This window comes from Tachyglossus aculeatus, chromosome 5, assembly GCF_015852505.1.
Source record: "Tachyglossus aculeatus isolate mTacAcu1 chromosome 5, mTacAcu1.pri, whole genome shotgun sequence".
NCBI lineage: Eukaryota > Metazoa > Chordata > Mammalia > Monotremata > Tachyglossidae > Tachyglossus > Tachyglossus aculeatus.
Window position 1 is genome coordinate 95,461,244 of NC_052070.1, and position 18,949 is coordinate 95,480,192.

Here is an 18,949-nt window from a genome sequence, read left to right on the forward strand (position 1 = left end):
TTGCCCAGAGTTTAGTACAGGACCTGGCACCTGTAAGCACTTAGAAAATACCATTAAAAAAAATAAGTAGGTGTGATCCCACTCCACAGAAAGCTGACACATTAGATGAATTTATACACTATAAAGTAGTATTACCTAAAAGCTACTATGAAAAAAGGAAAGCCACATTTGTTTGTAAATTTGGGTTTTTTTTGATAAATCCACTTTCAAAAAGATTCCATAAGTGTTTCAGGAGGATTAGATACAAGACTGCAGGTCAAATTTATTAGGATTGCTTAAAACCTCACATTGTATTCAAAGACTAAAACCTGGTTTTGAGGTTTTTTCTTTCTGCCTCTAGTTTTTTGTTACTTTTAGAATCTAACTTGCTACTTGGATCTAATCAGGGATAGATATTGTTTACTCTTTCAATACATGATAATAAACTACATTTCCTGAATATAAAATAATTTTATAGAATGCAGAATAGATCTAATGGAAAATACACACTTTAGTATGCCATTCATTACTTAAAGATCTTGAATGGGTAGTAATCTATACTTGAATTGATACAGTGCATATTTTAGCAGATTCCAAGCATTCTGAATTACTTCCTCAAGAAAGAATTGAGAATGAAAAATTTTTTAAAAGCACGAACACACCTCCCAAAATGGAGCTCAGATTCTCAGAACTGGAATATCTAAACCCAGGAAACAACCATAGCGGCAATGTGTTAACTGCTTTGAAAGAAGTCAATCAACAATCATACTGATGAGCAAATAGAATCTCGCCTAAAATAATTTTTTCATATGACCTAATATTGGTATTAAACTTACATATTGCTTTCCTATACTCATCCATCTATAGAGAAACAGATTACTTTGTGATAAATTTGCTTAACTACTTATTGTTATATTGTACTCTTCCAAGAGTTTAGTATACACACTCTGAAAAGTGCTCAATAAATACAATTGACTGACTGACCAAATAATTCCTGAAGGTATATGCCTGGCTCTTGTCACAATGGACTAAAAGGCACTGGAATGTCAAACTATAAAATATGCTATGCTGGAAAATGCTGTGTTTCCGAGGAGTTTTAAATTAAGTATTAAAATGTCTTCTTACAGGTCTCTTGAAATCCCCTTGTTTGACTCCCAGATTCAAATTTAACACAATCACTCCCATGTCATCTTCTAAACTATTTGGATCTTCCAATTTTAAAATATATTCAGTAGTTCTAGAAAAAAAAAGATTAGAGCATTAGTGACTTTAAGGTTTTAGACCAAGTATTTACAGTTAGTATTTTAAAGCAGAAAAATGAAATGAACTATTTTAATTGTGATTAAATTCTGTAGCCCATTATAATTTACCAAGTCAAGTTTGATATGAATATGTATGAAGTTTTGTGAACATTCACAGTTCTGTTTTAAAATTAAAAATTATTCTTACTGAGTGGCCATACTCCATATATAGATCCAAGTTAAATACACAGGAAACATTAATAATGTTGTAGTTATTCAGTTACTTCTATCAGTTCAATTGCAATTATAATTTCATCATGAGTATTTCAGTACCTATTGAGTTCAAGTTCACTAAGGATTATAAATGCAGAGCCCATGAAGTCAGATGTAGTTAGATCTCGGTCATATACCTAATTGGGAGAGAAAACAAAAACAAAAACAGCAAAATATTCTGGCAATATGAGATTAAATTTTTATCCACACAAATAATATTCAAGTTTACCGATAACACAACTAACACTGGAACCAGGAAGAGATCACTTTCAATTCTAGAATTTCACCTAAACATCAGAAATGAATTTTACAAAGCAGGAAGAAAAAAATATTTGTTTTACTGCCATTTTGTTCATAAATTTTTAACTGAGAAAACATAACTAATTTCATTGTTTTAGTCAGATGGAAAGGCACTATGCAAATATTGTAAAGCAACTACATTCTGAACAAACAGTTTTCAAGCCAGATGTTTTAGCAATTGGTGCTTGAAACTGGTAGCTTAAAGCTCTATTAAATATAAAGTTAGTCTTAATGAGAAAGACTTTACTACATGTCTCCAAGGCTTCACAGGTAATAATTCTTCCACATTCAGTAAGTTTAATGCACTCAATTAAACGATTACTCTAAGAGAATTTCTGTGGACTATAGTCCAAATCAGACAAAAAAAAAAATGCAATTTTATTGTATAGCATAGAAGCTTTTGACCTAGATTCATCAAACACACATTGCCTGAGTCAACTTAATCGCAGTAGTAGCTTTTCAAAATTAATTTTTTGAAAAAGAATAAAATTGAAAGTGTGAGTTAATCAGACTTTGGATAAACTAATAGATTTCCAGAGCTACCAGGAGTTATTACTATTATTATTATTATTATTACCTTAACATGCAGCTTTTGATCAAGGCTCTGTATTGGCAATAGAACTATTTCATCCCAAACTGGGTTCAGGTTTTTATATATGACTTTGCTTTTGTATAAAGTCTTCCCATTTAGTTTAAATTTCACATATGGATCACTCGTACCTTAAAGAAAGAGGGAAGGAGAAAAAAAAACAGTCATTAGCACAGAAAATTTTAAAAGTCAAATATAACTTTCCATGCATTTTCATAATTCACAGAATTCCATGAGACATGTTATTTTGCCCTCACGAAAATCTTGAGGATCCTATGTGGGAAAGGAAGAGGAAGGTAGAAGGCAAAAGAGAAAGAGGTGGGTGGGCAGGGAGAAAGAGAGTGGAGTTTCATGGACAAGAACAGCACTTTTTTTTTTTTGGAATTCAACAAATAAAAATTCACAGGCACCAGTTTATGCCATCCTGAATTCATAGGGGAAAGACACACCTCCTAGGAGCAGCAGGATGCCAACAAACGGAAAGAGACCATTGTAGAGAACTTGGCCAGATGGTTGTTGCAATAGCACCTGCAGATTCTCAAAAATTCCAAGTCTCTGAAGCCCCCGGGAAGCAGAACATAGGCAAAACGATTCCAGTTAGGAAAGGGAGCAAAAAGATTATAGTGACAAAGTCGCTAGCCCCTTGGATGTTCTGCACCTGGAATAAGGCAGCATGCAAATTGTTTCCCTGCCTAGCTGAATTTCAAGCCACTCAGCTGGCCACAGCTCTGCTCTGTCATGAACCTCCCCTATGGTGCTTTCAAACTGAACCTAAAAGGAAGTAAGCAACAATCCGTACCATCTCTCTATCCTATGGTGATAGCCAACATGAGAAAACAGAACCAAGATGCATTTTTCTAAACATCTGAACAAAAGAACAAAGCCTGAATTGACTATATATGCCAGGTGATGCATCTGAGTGATTTCAACTGATCATTGGTAAATATGACTTTTATTAACCAAAGATTCAAATGCTCCTAAAGGGATTTTTTTTTTCCTTGTGTTGCCCAGAGGATCATCAAAACTACTTTCAACTATTTGGAAATAGTTCCCCCAAAAAGAGGAAATTAAAATTGTGCTGTAGCTGCTTCTATATGCTACCAGTCACATTTCTAAGACACATGATCAACTTTGATAGACTGAGATGACTTGATTACAAGTCAAATGAAGACATTCTCTTCCAAATAATTATTCCATTCTTAATTCCTCATCAATACTGCTGCTCTATCATGTTCTTTAGTTGCCTTTTCTATTTGATGGTTCAGCAGAAAAAAGCCACATATTTAGAAAAAAATAAACTATAAATCCTCAATTATTCTGTCTGGAAAGATGGTGACTTCTTGGCAACGACTGGCTGTGGTAAATAGGAGCTAAAGCACAGAGAAAACAGACAAATGGAGAGAAAGATACAGAAAGAGAGAGTGAAAGAGAAGAAAATATCCAATAGTATGCATATCTAACAATTTCACATACTCAGAGATTTAAGAAGTTTAGGGAAGGTGAAGTGGAAGAGGAGGGAGAGAAGGGGGAGAGAGAGCAAGCATACCAAAGTCTTTATAAAAAACAAAAAAGATCATATTAAGGACAGAGCTCTGGGTATAAAAGTATATTGAATGCTTTCAAAGCCTTTCTACAGAGCAGACTAAGCAATTCTCTCTACCCTTTCCCTTCCACTGTAAAAGAGAGTGCCTCCTATAAGTAAAACTTTAACAATAACTCTGATTTATATATATGTATATAAAGATGTTATATATGCATGTCAATATATATTATATATATACATATATATGCAATCTATATAACATGAAACAGTGAGAAAAATATAATAAAAAGAGACTTTAATTAAATGAAATTGCCACTCTGGGATCAGACCATCAGGCCTGTCAGCTTACTCTCAAAATAAACATCTGAAAACCAGGCCTCAGTGGTGTCACTTGCTCACAAGCAAGGCATACTGGGTAGTCCCTAGGTATCTTGACAGCTACATAATGTTCAAACAGTTTCACAGGTGAATGGCGGCACTTGTGTGAAAGAAAATATTAATGTCTGGAATTAATAGAAAAAGGGATGACGGTTTTCAAAGGCAAATGAGGAAAGCAAGTGTCAAGTTAATACAGTGTTAATTGTTATGGAAAATAATTGAAAAAGGGAGAACATGCAGTGGATTTCTCTCAGGGTAAGAATCTCCCTGTCAGGAAAGTAACATCTCAACTAGGCAGGTTTCTGAAAAGGGGTCAGCTCCTCAAGAATGCAATGCCCAGACTATACACAAGACAAGATGACTCCTGAATAGATGCACTTAAATATTTCTGTTGGGAGCTTCACAAACAATATGGGCCTGGGGTATTATGGAGATAGAACCAAAGTGGAATTCAGCCTTGAGATGGCACCAGTGGATTAGGGGACTGGGTCGTAGCTGAACTGCATGATTATTAGTAGATTGTTAGAAAAAAATGTGTATCTCTTTGGTTTTCAAAGTTAACATGGTGAAAGCCTACACATATATTGTATTTCTCCTTTCTGTTTTTAGTATTTATTATTATCTGCTAAAGACATTGTTCTTTTACCACAAGGGGCTCCCAATCCAAGAGTAGAGAGAGTATTTCATCCCCATTTTAAATATGTCAAAATCGAGGCCCAGAGAGATTAGATGATACTCTTAAAGTCTCACATTATGGCAGATCAGTGGCAAAACTGGGATTAGAATATCTCAGTCCCATGTTCTTCCTGCTGGGTGATTTATAATGTTAATGTTAAGAGGAAAGAGAAACTAGAGAACAGAAACATACTCATTATAAACATTAATGTTAATGTTTATAACAACACTACTTCTATTCATAGAATGGGAATAATAGTATCTACCATGTTCAGTATTAAGGGCCTGGGTGTAAACACTTTGGGTTGTTTAGAAAGAAAGAGTAATATAAAACCAAAGTATCACTGTTAATGACAACTTCCCCAGGTACAGTTCCTGAGCCCATAGATGCTACTTCATGGGGGCCATGAGCTCAGTACCATGGACTTGGCTCCTATGGGAGTAACATTATTAGCACCATCCCCACAACTTCTGGGGCAGGGTGGGCATCCATAACCAACTCACCCTGATGACTGGAGTTGGGAAAGGACCAGAGGTACAGCTTAAGTGGTGGTTCCACCACAGATCCCTTCTTGCAACGATGAAAATGCTACAGCCATGGTTTGGGTCCTCATGGGGCACGAGGGATAAGCATGGGTGGGGATTCTCATGGCCCAAGTGGGATCCCCAGAGCAGGGAAACAGCATACACACTCCACAGAACACAGGGCTGTGAGGCTTCTACCACGATCAGTATCATGATCCACAACCATGGCAACACAACAGAATTGTTTCTGCTGTGGCAGGAGCCACATTATAACTGGTAGAACAAGATCTGGGAAAAAAGTATGGTAGATCCAATGGTGCTGAGACAACACAATTAATCACTGGTATTTACTGAGTGCTTACTGTATGCAGAGCACTATAACAAGCGCTTGGAAAATAATAGTATAGAAGAGTTGTAGGAATCATCACACAGAGACACACACGCACATGTGTCATACCAAGATCGTTTCTCTACCAGGACAAAATCAGAGGTGTATTTGGGTAAAGATAAAGTAGATCCAAGCAGCAAATTTTGTGAGACAGAAAGCTCACAACTGTATATTGTCCCCCACCCAGATTTTCAGTTTAGGAGACCATACTCATTCACTCAATTGTATTTATTGAGCGCTGACTGTATGCAGAGCACTATATTAAGCACTTGGAAAGTACAATTCAGCAATACGGTCTTATCTCCCAATACTCTGTCCCAGACTTTAAATGTTATTTCTGTTTCTTCCCGTTCTCTGTCAATGTTTCCAGGAGGGAAATAGAAGTGCAAGGGCTTCAGGTAGAAAAAGTCACAAGGTCATGGGTTCTAAACCTGGATCTGCCACTTGTCTGCTGTGTGACCTTGGACAAGTCACTTCAATTCTCTGGACCTCAGTTACCTCATCTGTAAAACGGGAATTGAGACTATGAATCCCACATGGGACAAGGACTGCATCCAACTCGATTTGCTTGTATCCACCCAGTACTTAACAGAGTGTCTGACACACAGTAAGCACTAACAAATGACATAAACATAATTACTATTATTATTCCATCCCACCATCTTTGTGTGCTGTGCACCCTTAAACTAGACATAAAGTCCCTTTATTTCTGCCTCACTGGATGAGGCAGAATAATATAGAAATAATATAAATAACCCTCTAGACTGTAAACTCATTGCGGGCAGGTAATGTGTCTGTTGATTGTTATATCGTACTCTCCCAAGCACTTAGTGCAGTGCTCTGCACACAGTAAATGCTCACTAAATACAACTGAATGAATGAATGGATGAGGGGATAGGAAACTCGGCTCCAGCCCACCTTCCTACAACTGGTCAGGATAAGAGAAGGGGTATTGGTCAAGCACAAGGATAAGGTGACCAAAGTATATCAAGTGTTGACAGACTGCACAGGGGTAGGGTTTGACTCCTAGAGGCCTGTTTGGATTTTTTTTTAAAACGATATTGGTAAAGTGCTTACTCTGAGCCTGGCACTGTACTAAATGCTGAGGTAGATAAAAGCTAATCAGGTTGGACCCAATCTATGTCCCACACACTCTTATTCCCAATTTGACAGATGAGGTAACTAAGGCACAGAGAAGTTAAGTTACTTGTCCAAGGTCATACAGCAGATAAATGGTGGAGTCTGGTTTTGAACCCAGGATGTTTTAACTCACAGCCCCGTGCTCTAACCACAAGGCAACACTGCCTCTCTGGGCTGAGCTGGCTAAGATGTAGGCCAGCCCAAAACACAGAGATCGGTCCCCAAAGCATTCCTAGGCTGACCCAGGGTTTCAGCTTAGGCTGAAACCAGAGCAGACCTCTAGATTCCACTTAGAATAAATGCAAACCCCTGGTTGTCCCATAATGAACTCAGATCAATCAATCTTTGTGTGCAAAGTATTGTACTAAGCACTCAGACTGTAAGCTCATTATGGGTAGGGAAAGTGCCTGCTAAGTCTGTTGTATTGTACTCTCCCAAATATCTACTACAATGCTGTGCACATAGTAAGTGCTCAATAAATACCACTGATTGATTGGGAGAGTACAATATTACAGAGTTGGTAGACATGTTCTATGCTCACAATGAGCCTACAGTTTAGGGGGTGAAGACAAGCAATATTATAAAGAATAATTATAATTAGAAAGATCCTTTGTAGTCCTTTGGACCTGGGCCCTGCTCATGCCATGGAACCAACCTGGGCCTTGGAAATGAGTGACAAGACACTGGGCAATAAGTATTATATTTTCTGCCTCTTGTCTCTCACAGTCCATTTCTCCAACCTGCTCTCTGAAAGAACCTATGCCTTCAAATTCTTACCAAAAAGTTAAATGGGAATCTCTGCCTCGAAGCAATCTCTTTATTTCAAGGGTGAATATTCTCCACAAACACCACCATGTTGAGCTACCTGGTAGGTAACCTCTCTTAGTATCCCCCTGCCTCCTAATGTACCTTTCAGTACTTCTAGCCCCCGATTTCTCCAGAATCACCTCAGTTTAGGTATCAACTTCTCTTTCTAGTGTGGCGGTAAAAATGAAGTGGGATTCTTAGGGGTGTGGGAGGGAGGGGAGGGTGAGACCTGGAAAGAGACAGTCTTCAGAAAGTTAACAGGTCAGAAAGCCACCACTTTGGCTGAGAAGGCCTGATTTGGAAACTCTCCAATCCTGGATGAATCAGGTTATGAGTGCAATTCAAAGCTGTGGAGGCAAATTTCTGTACTGAGCTGGCATCTATGCACTTCATGGAGCCTGCAGTGAGTAGAGCCTGCATTAAACTCTAACTATATAAAAAATGCCAAAAAATTAAGCCACAGCCTATGTCTTTCCTCTGAAGCTGTGGGCAAAAGCAGTAATATTCTGAGGAATATCCCACTTCTCTCATACCGAACCTACAGCAAAATGATAGATAACAAATATCATCTTCCCTACCAAGCCTTGTCCTCCCACTGACTTCCTCCTCACTGTAAACAGCATCACCATCCTTCCTGTCTCAAAAGCCCAAAACCTTGTAATTACCCTGTTTACCTCTCCCGTTCAACCCACACATTCAGTCTCATTGTGGGCAGAGAACATGTCTATCAACTCTGTTGTACTGTACTCTCACAACTGTTTAGTACAGTGCTCTTGCACATAGTAAGCACACAAATAAATACCACTGGTTGATCTGTCACCAAATCCTGTGGTTTCTACCTTCACAACAGGGCTACCGTCTGCACTTTCCTTTTGAACCAAACTGCTACTTTGCTAATCCAAGCATTTATATCCTGCTTTATTATTGCACCATCCTCCTCGCTGACCTCCTTGCCTCCTGTCTCTCCTGACTATAGTCCATTTTTCACTCCTGAGCACTCAAATACCAATGCCTGGACCCTTTATCTTAAAAGAAAAAAATCAGTCTGTCGCCCCCACACTTCCAGAACCTCCATGTTTCCCCTTCCCCCTCCACAAACAGAAACTCCTTACCATCAGATTTAAACCACTCAATCAGCTTTCACCTCCTCTCTTATCTCATTGATTTCCTATTGCAAATCAGCCCACAATCTTCACTCTCTGCTAATGTGATCCTATTCACTGTAGCTCAATATCACTTATCTCACCACTGATCCCTTGCCCACGTTCTATCAGGCTCCTTCCCCCTTCATATCTGGCAGACGGTCACTCACTCCACCTTCAAAGGCTTATTAAAATCACATCCTCTGCAAGAGGGCTTCCCATACTCATTCACCCTACTCCCTCTCCCTTGTGAGTTGCCCTTGCACTTGGATTTGAACCCTTTAAGCCCTTGATATTCACCCCACTCCCAGCTCTTTATCACTTAGGTACCTAGAGATAATTTATTTGAATGGCTGTCTCTTCCCATTTAGACTCTAAGATCCTTTTTTTATGGTACTTGTTAAGCACTTTAGATGTCAGGCCCTGTTCTAAGTGCTGGGGTAGATACAAGGAAATCAGTTGGAAACAGTCCCTGTCAATATGGGGCTCCTACTCTTAATCCCCATTTTACATGTGAGGTACTAAGCACAGTTAAGTCACTTGCCCAAGGACACACAGCAGACAAGTGGCAGAGCCGGGACTGGAACCTGATTGCCAGGCTGGTGCTCTATCCACTAGCCCGTACCTCTTCATGATGTGGGCAGGGAACATACCTACCAACTCTGGTGTATTATACCCTCCCATGTACTTAGTACAGTGCTCTGAACACAGTAAGTTTTGAATAAATACTACTGATTGGTTGAATATGGTTCTTCTTTTCTGTGGTCTCTTATTTTTTGAGGGAGGGAAAGCAGAGAGATAGGTCAGTGGCCTGAATTAGTTATTATGAACATCAACAAGCTTTGGCTGTTGGCTTCCAGGAAGCACTGTGGCCCCGTGGGAAGATCATGGACCTGGGAGTCACACGTCCTGGGTTCTAATCTCAGCTCTGCCACCTACCTGCTGGGTGACCTCGGGGAAGTCACTGAACTTCTTGGTGTTTCAGTTCTCTCATTTCCAAAATGAGAATTCAGAGCCTGTTCTCCCTCCTACTTAGAATGTGAGTCCCATGTGGGAACTGATTACCTTGTGTCTACCCCAGAGCTTAGTGCAGTGCTTGGCACATAGTAAGTGCTTAACAAAAAACATTTAAAAAAAAGTCTAACTTTCTCCCACAAAATGTGGAATTAGGGACCTCAAAGGTGTTTTTGTTGGGACACAGCTTGAAACATTATTGAATTCTACAGATTTGGAACACATAGATCTCCCTCCCACGTGCTTATTTGTCCCGCTACCTGCTGCAAGTGTTGCAAACTTGCAGATATGATTTCAGGTGGTAGGTTGACCTCACCACTGTCCACTCGTGCATTTTAGCCACATAGGACTGTGAGCAATCTGATTAACTTGTATCTACCCAGTGCTTAGAAAAGTGCTTGCCACATAGTAAGCACCTAAATACCATAATTATTGTTAACTCATTCCAGGTTCCAACCTTTCTCCCCCAGGCTTGAATAAGACTGATCAGGGGTGCCATTCCTACAAAACAGGAAGGCAAAATCCAGAGGAATCTTATCACGTTTTTAAGGCACTCAATTAGTTTGCTTATCCCTACCTAGCCTCACTCCTCTTTCACTACAGCCTAGTATGCACACTTCTTTCCTCTAATGCCAACCTACTCACAGTTCCTCATTCTTGTCTCTCTTGCCATAGATCCCTTGTTTGCGCTCTCCTTCCTACCAATAGACCAGCACTCTCCCGATCTTCAAATCCCTAACCACATCTCCTCCAGGAAGTCTTCCCTAAGTACTCATCTCCCCTTTCTGCATCATCTATGCACTTGAATCCAAATACTTAGGTATTTGCAATCCTCACAGCATTTATGTGCACACTTATCCTTATACTCAGTTGCCTCCCCTACATGTGACTTATCTTAATGTCTGTCTCCCCAGCTAGACTGGAAGCTCCTTGAGGGATCATGTCCATTCATTCATTCAATCGCATTTATTGAGCGCTTACTGTGTGCAGAGCACTGTACTAAGTGCTCGGGAAGTACAAGTTGGCAACATATAGAGACGGTCCCTACCCAACAGCGGGCTCACAGTCTAGATGGGGGAGACAGACAACAAAACAAAACATATTAACAAAATAAAATAAATAGAATAAATATGTACAAATAAAATAAATAGAGCAATAAATACGTACTAACATATATACATATATACAGGTGCTGTGGGGAGGGGAAGGAGGTAAGGTGGGAGGATGGGGAGAGGGAGGAGGGGGAGAGGAAGGAGGGGGAGAGGAAGGAGGGGGCTCAGTCTGGGAAGGACTCCTGGAGAAGGTGAGCTCTTAGTAGGGCTTTGAAGGGAGGAAGAGAGCTAGCTTGGCGGATGTGCGGAGGGAGGGCATTCCAGGCCAGAGGGATGACATGGGCTGGGGGTTGACGGCGGGACAGGCGAGAACGAGGCACGGTGAGGAGATAAGTGGCAGAGGAGCGGAGGGTGCGGGCTGGGCTGTAGAAGGAGAGAAGGGAGGTGCGGTAGGAGGGGGCAAGGTGATGGAGAGCCTTGAAGTTGAGGGTGAGGAGTCTTTGCCTGATGCATAGGTTGACTGGTAACCACTGGAGATTTTTGAGGAGGGGAGTAACATGCCCAGAGCGTTTCTGCACAAAGACAATCCGGGCAGCGGCGTGAAGTATGGATTGAAGTGGGGAGAGACAGGAGGATGGGGGATCGGAGAGGAGGCTGATGCAGTAATCTCTACTGCAGTAATGTCTACTTGCTCAGTTGTCCTCTCCCAAGCGCAGTAAAGGGCTCTGCACAAAGTAAGCATTCAATAAATGCCACTGATTGAATGTCAGAGAGCAGAAGGTTTATCTTTACAATGCCGTTGTCCCACTCTTTGCTTCCATCCAAATCACTGGACTCATTCATTCAAACATATTTATTGAGCACTTTGTGTAGAACACTGTACTAAGTGCTTGGAAGGTACAATTCAGCAACAGAGACATCCCTGCCCAAAACAGGCTCACAGTCTAGAAGAGGGGAGACAGACATCAAAACAAGTAAACAGACATCAATAGAATTATAGATATATACAACATTAATATGAATAAATAGAATTATAAATATATACATATATACACAAGTTCTGTGGGGCCAGGAGTGAGGTAGAGCAAAGGGATTGAGTAGGGGTAAAGGGGAGGGGGAGAAGAGGAAAAGAGAGGCTTAGTCTGGGAAAGCCTCCTGGAGGAGGTGAGCTTTCAGCAAAGCTTTGAATGGGGGAAGTATGATTGTTTAGTGCATTTGAGGAGGGAGGGCATTCCAGGCCAGAGGTAGGATGTGGGCCAGGGGAACATGGTGGGACAGGGAGGGACAGGCGAGAATGAGGCATAGTGATAACATTAGCACCAGAGGAGCAAAGTGTGAGGGATGGGATGTAGAAGGACTTCTAGCTCCTCAGCCGAATCTCCTAGCTCCTCAGGGGATTGCCATCTGTTCAGACAACCCACCAACAATCAGGAAACCCACCCACCCGAGTCAAGAATGAAAGCAGTCAGGTTTTCCGCAATCTTAATGAGAACAAAATCATCAGCTACAACATTAATTGCCAACTCTTATGTGTAGGACCCACTAGAGGCTTGGGAACATACAAAAAGAAAAATAAGTGATCCCTGCCTTCAGGGAGCTTACCCTTGGGGACAGCACTGCTAGAGTGACACACTGCAAGCAATTAACTGCACCCATTCCACACCCCCACCCCCACCCCTTAAAATGTGTTTGGGCCACTCAACTACAAAGAATAGGTCCACTTTACAAAAGTGGTTTAAAAGTAGCTGGGGATGAGCAGACTTTGGAACCTGCTCTTAAGTCCTGCTTTAAACATCGACCCCTGCCCAAGGCAGAATGCTGTATGGTGAGGTGTTGTTGAAGGTGACAGTAATAGTAACAGTAATAATAATAATAACGATAATGACAACTTGCTTACTGGGTGACCTCAGGAAAATCACTTAACTTTTCTGTGCCTCAATTTCCTCAACTGTAATTAACATCTGCTCTCCCTCCTACTTAGACTTTGAGCCCCATGTGGGACAGGGACAGTTTCCAACCTGATTAACTTGTATCTACCCCAGAGCTTAGAAGAGTGCTTGACACACAGTAATGCTTAAATCCAATCACAATAATAACAATTATGGTATTTATTATGCACTTTGCATTTTACTAAGTGCTGTACTAGATACAAGATCATCAGATCAGGCACAGTTCCTGTCTGAAATGGTGTTCACATTCTAAGTAGGAGCGAGAATAAGTACTGAATACCTACTTTGCAGATGAGGAAACTGAGGACAGACAGCAAGCAAGTGGTTGAACTGGAATTAAAACCCAGATTCTCTGGTTCCCAGTTCTAGCTATTAACTTAATGGCAGAGGTCCTTGTTTTCTCAAGCGTGCAATACACATGAAATACACCTAAGTAGAAGGGGCGAAAATGTTAGTTTGGGCTCTATAAAGTCTCCTGATTCTGCTCCTATGAGGGAGAAGCAAGCTGTTCAATGGGCATTAAAATACTTTATTTTGTTCGTTTCGCATCACTTTACAAGGGCCACTAGAGGGTGATAGTGCTATTCAGCATTTCTCTCATACTGTGAATTGGAACTAAAAACCTCATCTCAGAAACTGTGTTCAAACTTAGATACCACAACTTCCAGTGGCACTGGAAGTTTTTGCATGTGGTTTCTGCTTCTGAATGGAGATTCCCACACCCTTCTACTTAGAAGTCTCACCTTTGGTCTTTCTCAGCCTTGCCCATCTCATTTCCCCAGCTCTTTCTAAGCCTTAAGACAATGCATCACTGTTCTGAGCATTCAAACTGAGTCATAAACTCATCAGCTAACTCTGCATTTACACTTTTTACAGCCACCCTTACATAAATATTGATTTAAGTACACTATTTAATCATTTTGTCACCTTTCCCTACTCTTGTTATAATCGTTTGATCTCCACCCCCCTCTGCCACTCACAATAATGTGTGACTTTCTATCCCTCTGGCTTAACTGAAAACTCCTTGAAGGCAGTCTTCATCACTCAGTGGTATTTACTGAACGCTTACTGTGTGCAGAGCACTGTAAAAAGTGTTTGGGAGAGTACAATACTATACAGCCTATATAGACTGTATGTTTATATCTCTTTCTACCTCCACTGTATTCTCCCAAGGATTCAGTACAATTTTCTGAGTAAATAAATACTACATACTCACTGGTGAAATCATAAGCAATTCACTCCTGGGTCTGAGCCCTGATTCACCTGAGAAGCAGCGTGGCTCAGTGGAAAGAGCCCGGGCTTGGAAGTCAGAGGTCATGGGTTCTAATCTTGGCTCCCCCACTTGTCAGCTCTGTGACTTTGGGCAAGTCACTTAACTCCACTGTGCCTCAGTTACCTCATCTGTAAAATGGGGATTAAGACTGTGAGCCCCCACATGGGACAACCTGATTACCGTGTATCACCCCCCCAGCGCTTAGAACAGTGCTTGACACATAGCGCTTAACAAATACCATCGTTATTATTATTATTATCCAGGATTCTAGCTCCATTAAGGGCATCTGGGGATGCCTGAAAATAACTGTCTGATGATTGCCCTTCTTGACTTTCATTTTGTGACTAGGTAATCCAGCATTCAAAACGTTGCCCTCTTATATTCCAAAATGACCCCACAATTCTTCAGTGTTAATGGTATTTTGGATCTACCCCACTTCACGTTGTAACCATGCACTGCGCAAGGAAGAATACCTTTTAGTCTGGAACCTCACTTGTTTAAATTTCCCTAGTCCTGGTGCTTCCCAAATTGTACGTCAGATTAGAACTGGGAAGCCATTCTCTGAACTAGGGCAGTACTTTGGGATTTTTATGCCTATTGCATAGCTCCTGATTATTAATAATAATAATAATAATGATAATAATAATGATGGTATTTGTTAAGCGCTTACTATGTGCCAAACACTGCTGTAGATACAAGATAATCAGGTTGTCCCACGTGGGGCTCACAGTCTTAATCCCCACTTTACAAACAAGGTAACAGGCACAGAGAAGTTAAGTGACTGGCCCAAAGTCCCGCAGCTGATAAGTGGCAGAGTCAGGATTAGAACTCACGACCTCTGACTCCCAACCCCATGCTCTTTCCACTAAACCACACTGCTTCTTGCACTCTCACTTCCTTAGACTTTGTGATTAGTGGGGTGAGGGACATGGTGGGGTGGAGAGGGGAAGAAGGGAGGAAGCAACTGAAAACACAAAAAACATAATTCAATTTCCCTGCTGCCTGTTGCACACATGTGCTAATGCTTCTTTTACAGTAACACAACTAGCTGGGTAGGGCAAACTCATCTGGAAAGGGAAGGAGTGGGTGTAGTGCTATGATTAGCAGGGATGTGTATCCCCAAATCTTCAGAAGATGCACCTTTTTAGATCATGTGTGTTTAGTTTCTCCCCCGATCCCCACAGTTGCAAGGAACAGGTCTGTCACACAAAGGACAAGTCTCCCAATGAAAAGCAAAAGTTGCACCTCATCATAGGAGAGAAGAGTACCAAGGGCATTATACAGATGAGGGAGTGCCATGCCTCCCAGAGATACTGTGGGGACAAAATGAGACGATTGTTGTGAAATTGCTTTGGAAAAGTAAAAGTGCTATCCAAATTAAAAATGCCATTATTCTGTTTTTATAGCACTTCGATGATTTAGCTTCCAATACTCCAAAAAAATAAGCTGATGAAAGCTCTATTTCCTAGTTGCATCTGAAGTTCTGTTTTGTTCTGTGATAGGTAGTCACACAGTTCCTCCCAAGATATTATGAATCATATCCTGCTTTCAAAAGCCTCACTGAAAGCATTTGAAGTGGTCTTTCACCAGAGGCAGGTGACTGATTTTTCAATTTACTGCCACCCAGTGGAAAAAAATCCAAGTCTGCAGCTAAACAAACATCTAGCAACAATCTTTCAATTAAGTTTTTGAGCACTTACTGTGTGCACAGCACTGTACTAAGCACTTGGGAGAGTACAGTATGACAGAGTTGGTAGACATGATCCCTCCCCACATGGACCATCTGCAAGTTTGGGGACTACTGATAACTGATAACCTCACCTTCTAGTTATCGCCCCATATCCCTCCTACCATTCCTTTCCAAACTCCTTGAACGAGTTGTCTACACGCGCTGCCTAGAATTCCTCAACAACAACTCTCTCCTCAACCCCCTCCAGTCTGGCTTCCGTCCCCTACATTCCACGGAAACTGCCCTCTCAAAGGTCACCAATGACCTTCTGCTTGCCAAATCCAACGGCTCATACTCTGTCCTAATCCTCCTCGACCTCTCAGCTGCCTTCGACACTGTGGACCACCCCCTTCTCCTCAACACGCTATCTGACCTTGGCTTCACAGACTCCGTCCTCTCCTGGTTCTCCTCTTATCTCTCCGGTCGTTCTTTCTCAGTCTCTTTTGCAGCTCCTCCTCCCCCTCCCATCGTCTTACTGTGGGGGTTTCCCAAGGTTCAGTGCTTGGTCCCCTTCTGTTCTCGATCTACATGCACTCCTTTGGTGACCTCATTTGCTCCCACGGCTTCAACTATCATCTCTATGCTGACGACACCCAGATCTACATCTCTGCCCCTGCTCTCTCCCCCTCTCTCCAGGCTTGCATCTCCTCCTGCCTTCAGGACATCTCCATCTGGATGTCTACCCGCCACCTAAAGCTCAACATGTCAAAGACTGAACTACTTGACTTCCCTCCCAAACCTTGCCCTCTCCCTGACTTTCCCATCTCTGTTGACGGCACTACCATCCTTCCCGTCTCACAAGCCCGCAACCTTGGCGTCATCCTCGACTCCGCTCTCTCATTCACCCCTCACATCCAAGCCGTCACCAAAACCTGCCGGTCTCAGCTCCACAACATTACCAAGATCCACCCTTTCCTCTCCATCCATACTGCTACCCTTCTCGTTCAAGCTCTCATCCTATCCCGTCTGGACTACTGCATCAGCCTTCTCTCTGATCTCCCATCCTCGTGTCTCTCCCCACTTCAATCCATACTTCATGCTGCTGCCCAGATTATTTTTTTCCAGAAACGCTCTGGGCATATTACTCCCCTCCTCAAAAATCTCCAGTGGCTACCCATCAATCTGCGCATCAGGTAGAAACTCCTCACCCTGGGCTTCAAGGCTCTCCATCACCTCACCCCCTCCTACCTCACCTCCCTTCTCTCCTTCTACAGCCCAGCCCACACCCTCTGCTCCTCCACCGCTCATCTCCTCACCATACCTCGTTCTCACCTGTCCCGCCATCAACCCCCGGCCCACGTCATCCCCCGGGCCTGGAATGCCCTCCCTCTGCCCATCCGCCAAGCTAGCTCTCTTCCTCCCTTCAAGGCCCTACTGAGAGCTCACCTACTCCAGGAGGCCTTCCCAGACTGAGCCCCTTCCTTCCTCTCCCCCTCGTCCCCCTCTCCATCCCCCCCATCTTACCTCCTTCCCTTCCCCACAGCACCTGTATATATGTATATATGTTTGTACATATTTATTACTCTATTTATTTATTTTACTTGTACATATCTATTCTATTTATTTTATTCTGTTTGTATGTTTGGTTTTGTTCTCTGTCTCCCCCTTTTAGACTGTGAGCCCACTGTTGGGTAGGGACTGTCTCTATATGTTGCCAATTTGTACTTCCCAAGCGCTTAGTACAGTGCTCTGAACACAGTAAGCGCTCAATAAATACGATTGATTGATTGATTGATTGATTGATTTTCAGGTCACACTCAAAACAGTATTAGACAAAATGTGGACAGGTGAATTCAATTAGGGGAGAACGTTCCCTCTTATTGTAATTGAATTCACCTGTCCATTTCTTACTAGTTTTCACTACAGAGTTAATGCAAGGATATTTTCATAAAAAGTCTTCTTGTTCACAGACCATCAGCATCTGGAAACAGTTGGAGTAGAACAATTTTAGGACGTCATTGTTTTTAAGAGCCGAGTCAGCGTTTCCAAAGAGGAAGTTGCATGTACATAATTTTCAATCAATTAGGAAATGGATAGTTTGGATTTTGTGTGTGTGTGTGGGGGCGGGGGGTAATCAGAATGCAAAGTGGCTACTTTGAACGTGTCCTACTAATTTGATACAGTCCTTGTTACAGTGTGTCCCAGGATGTTGGAAGATCAATATTTAAGCATTTGAATGAATCTGATTTCCTTGCCCAAAATAAAACAGTGTATTGACTGTGATCCTAACATCAATATCAGTGTGTAAACATAATACAAATTATCTTGCTACATCCTTAGAAGAAAATGCTCTGTCATTTATAGAAGAGGTGTAGGGGGATAGTGAAAGCTACTGAGAGCCACCTCCTCCAAGAGGCCTTCCCAGACTGAGCCCCCTTTTTCCTCTCCTCCTCTCCATCCCCCCAGCCATACCTCCTTCCCCTCCCCACAGCACCTGTACAATTTTACTTGTATATATTTACTATTCTATTTATTTTGTTAGTGATGTGCATTTAGCTTTAATTGTATTTATTCTGATGACTTCACACCTGTCCACATGTTTTGTTTTGTTGTCTGTCTCCCCCTTCTAGACTGTGAGCCCGTTGTTGGGTAGGGACTGTATATGTCGCCAACTTGTACTTCCCAAGTGCTTAGTACAGTGCTCTGCACACAGTAAGCGCTCAAGAAATATGACTGAATGAATGAATAAGAGTATTAGCAAAATTCACAAGGATTAAGGGGATACCATTCTGTGATCCCAAAAGTTTTTCAAAGTGGAGAAGCAGAGAAAAGGAGAATCTGAAGAAAGGTTTTGCAGAGCCCTGGGAAAACCTGGTACTTTAATCCTTTAATCTGTCACCAAATCCTGCCGGTTCAACCTTCACAGTATGACTAAAATCCACCCTTTCCTCTCCAGGCAATCTGCTACCACGTTAGTCCAAGCATTTATACTTTCCTGCCTTGATTACTCTA

At 41.8% G+C, this 18,949-nt stretch overlaps 1 protein-coding gene across 1 annotated transcript in view; it reads right to left on the reverse strand.

Annotated features, from left to right (window-relative positions):
* MCTP2 (multiple C2 and transmembrane domain containing 2) overlaps nt 1-18,949 on the reverse strand; it is a 188,419-nt gene that overhangs the window by 154,251 nt on the left and 15,219 nt on the right. Inside the window, exons 4-6 of the mRNA XM_038746270.1 lie at nt 2,371-2,513; nt 1,554-1,630; nt 1,105-1,216 (exon numbers count right to left, since the gene is read on the reverse strand). Of these exons, the coding sequence (XP_038602198.1) occupies nt 1,105-1,216; nt 1,554-1,630; nt 2,371-2,513 (332 nt within the window). The remainder of the gene's footprint in view (nt 1-1,104; nt 1,217-1,553; nt 1,631-2,370; nt 2,514-18,949) is intronic.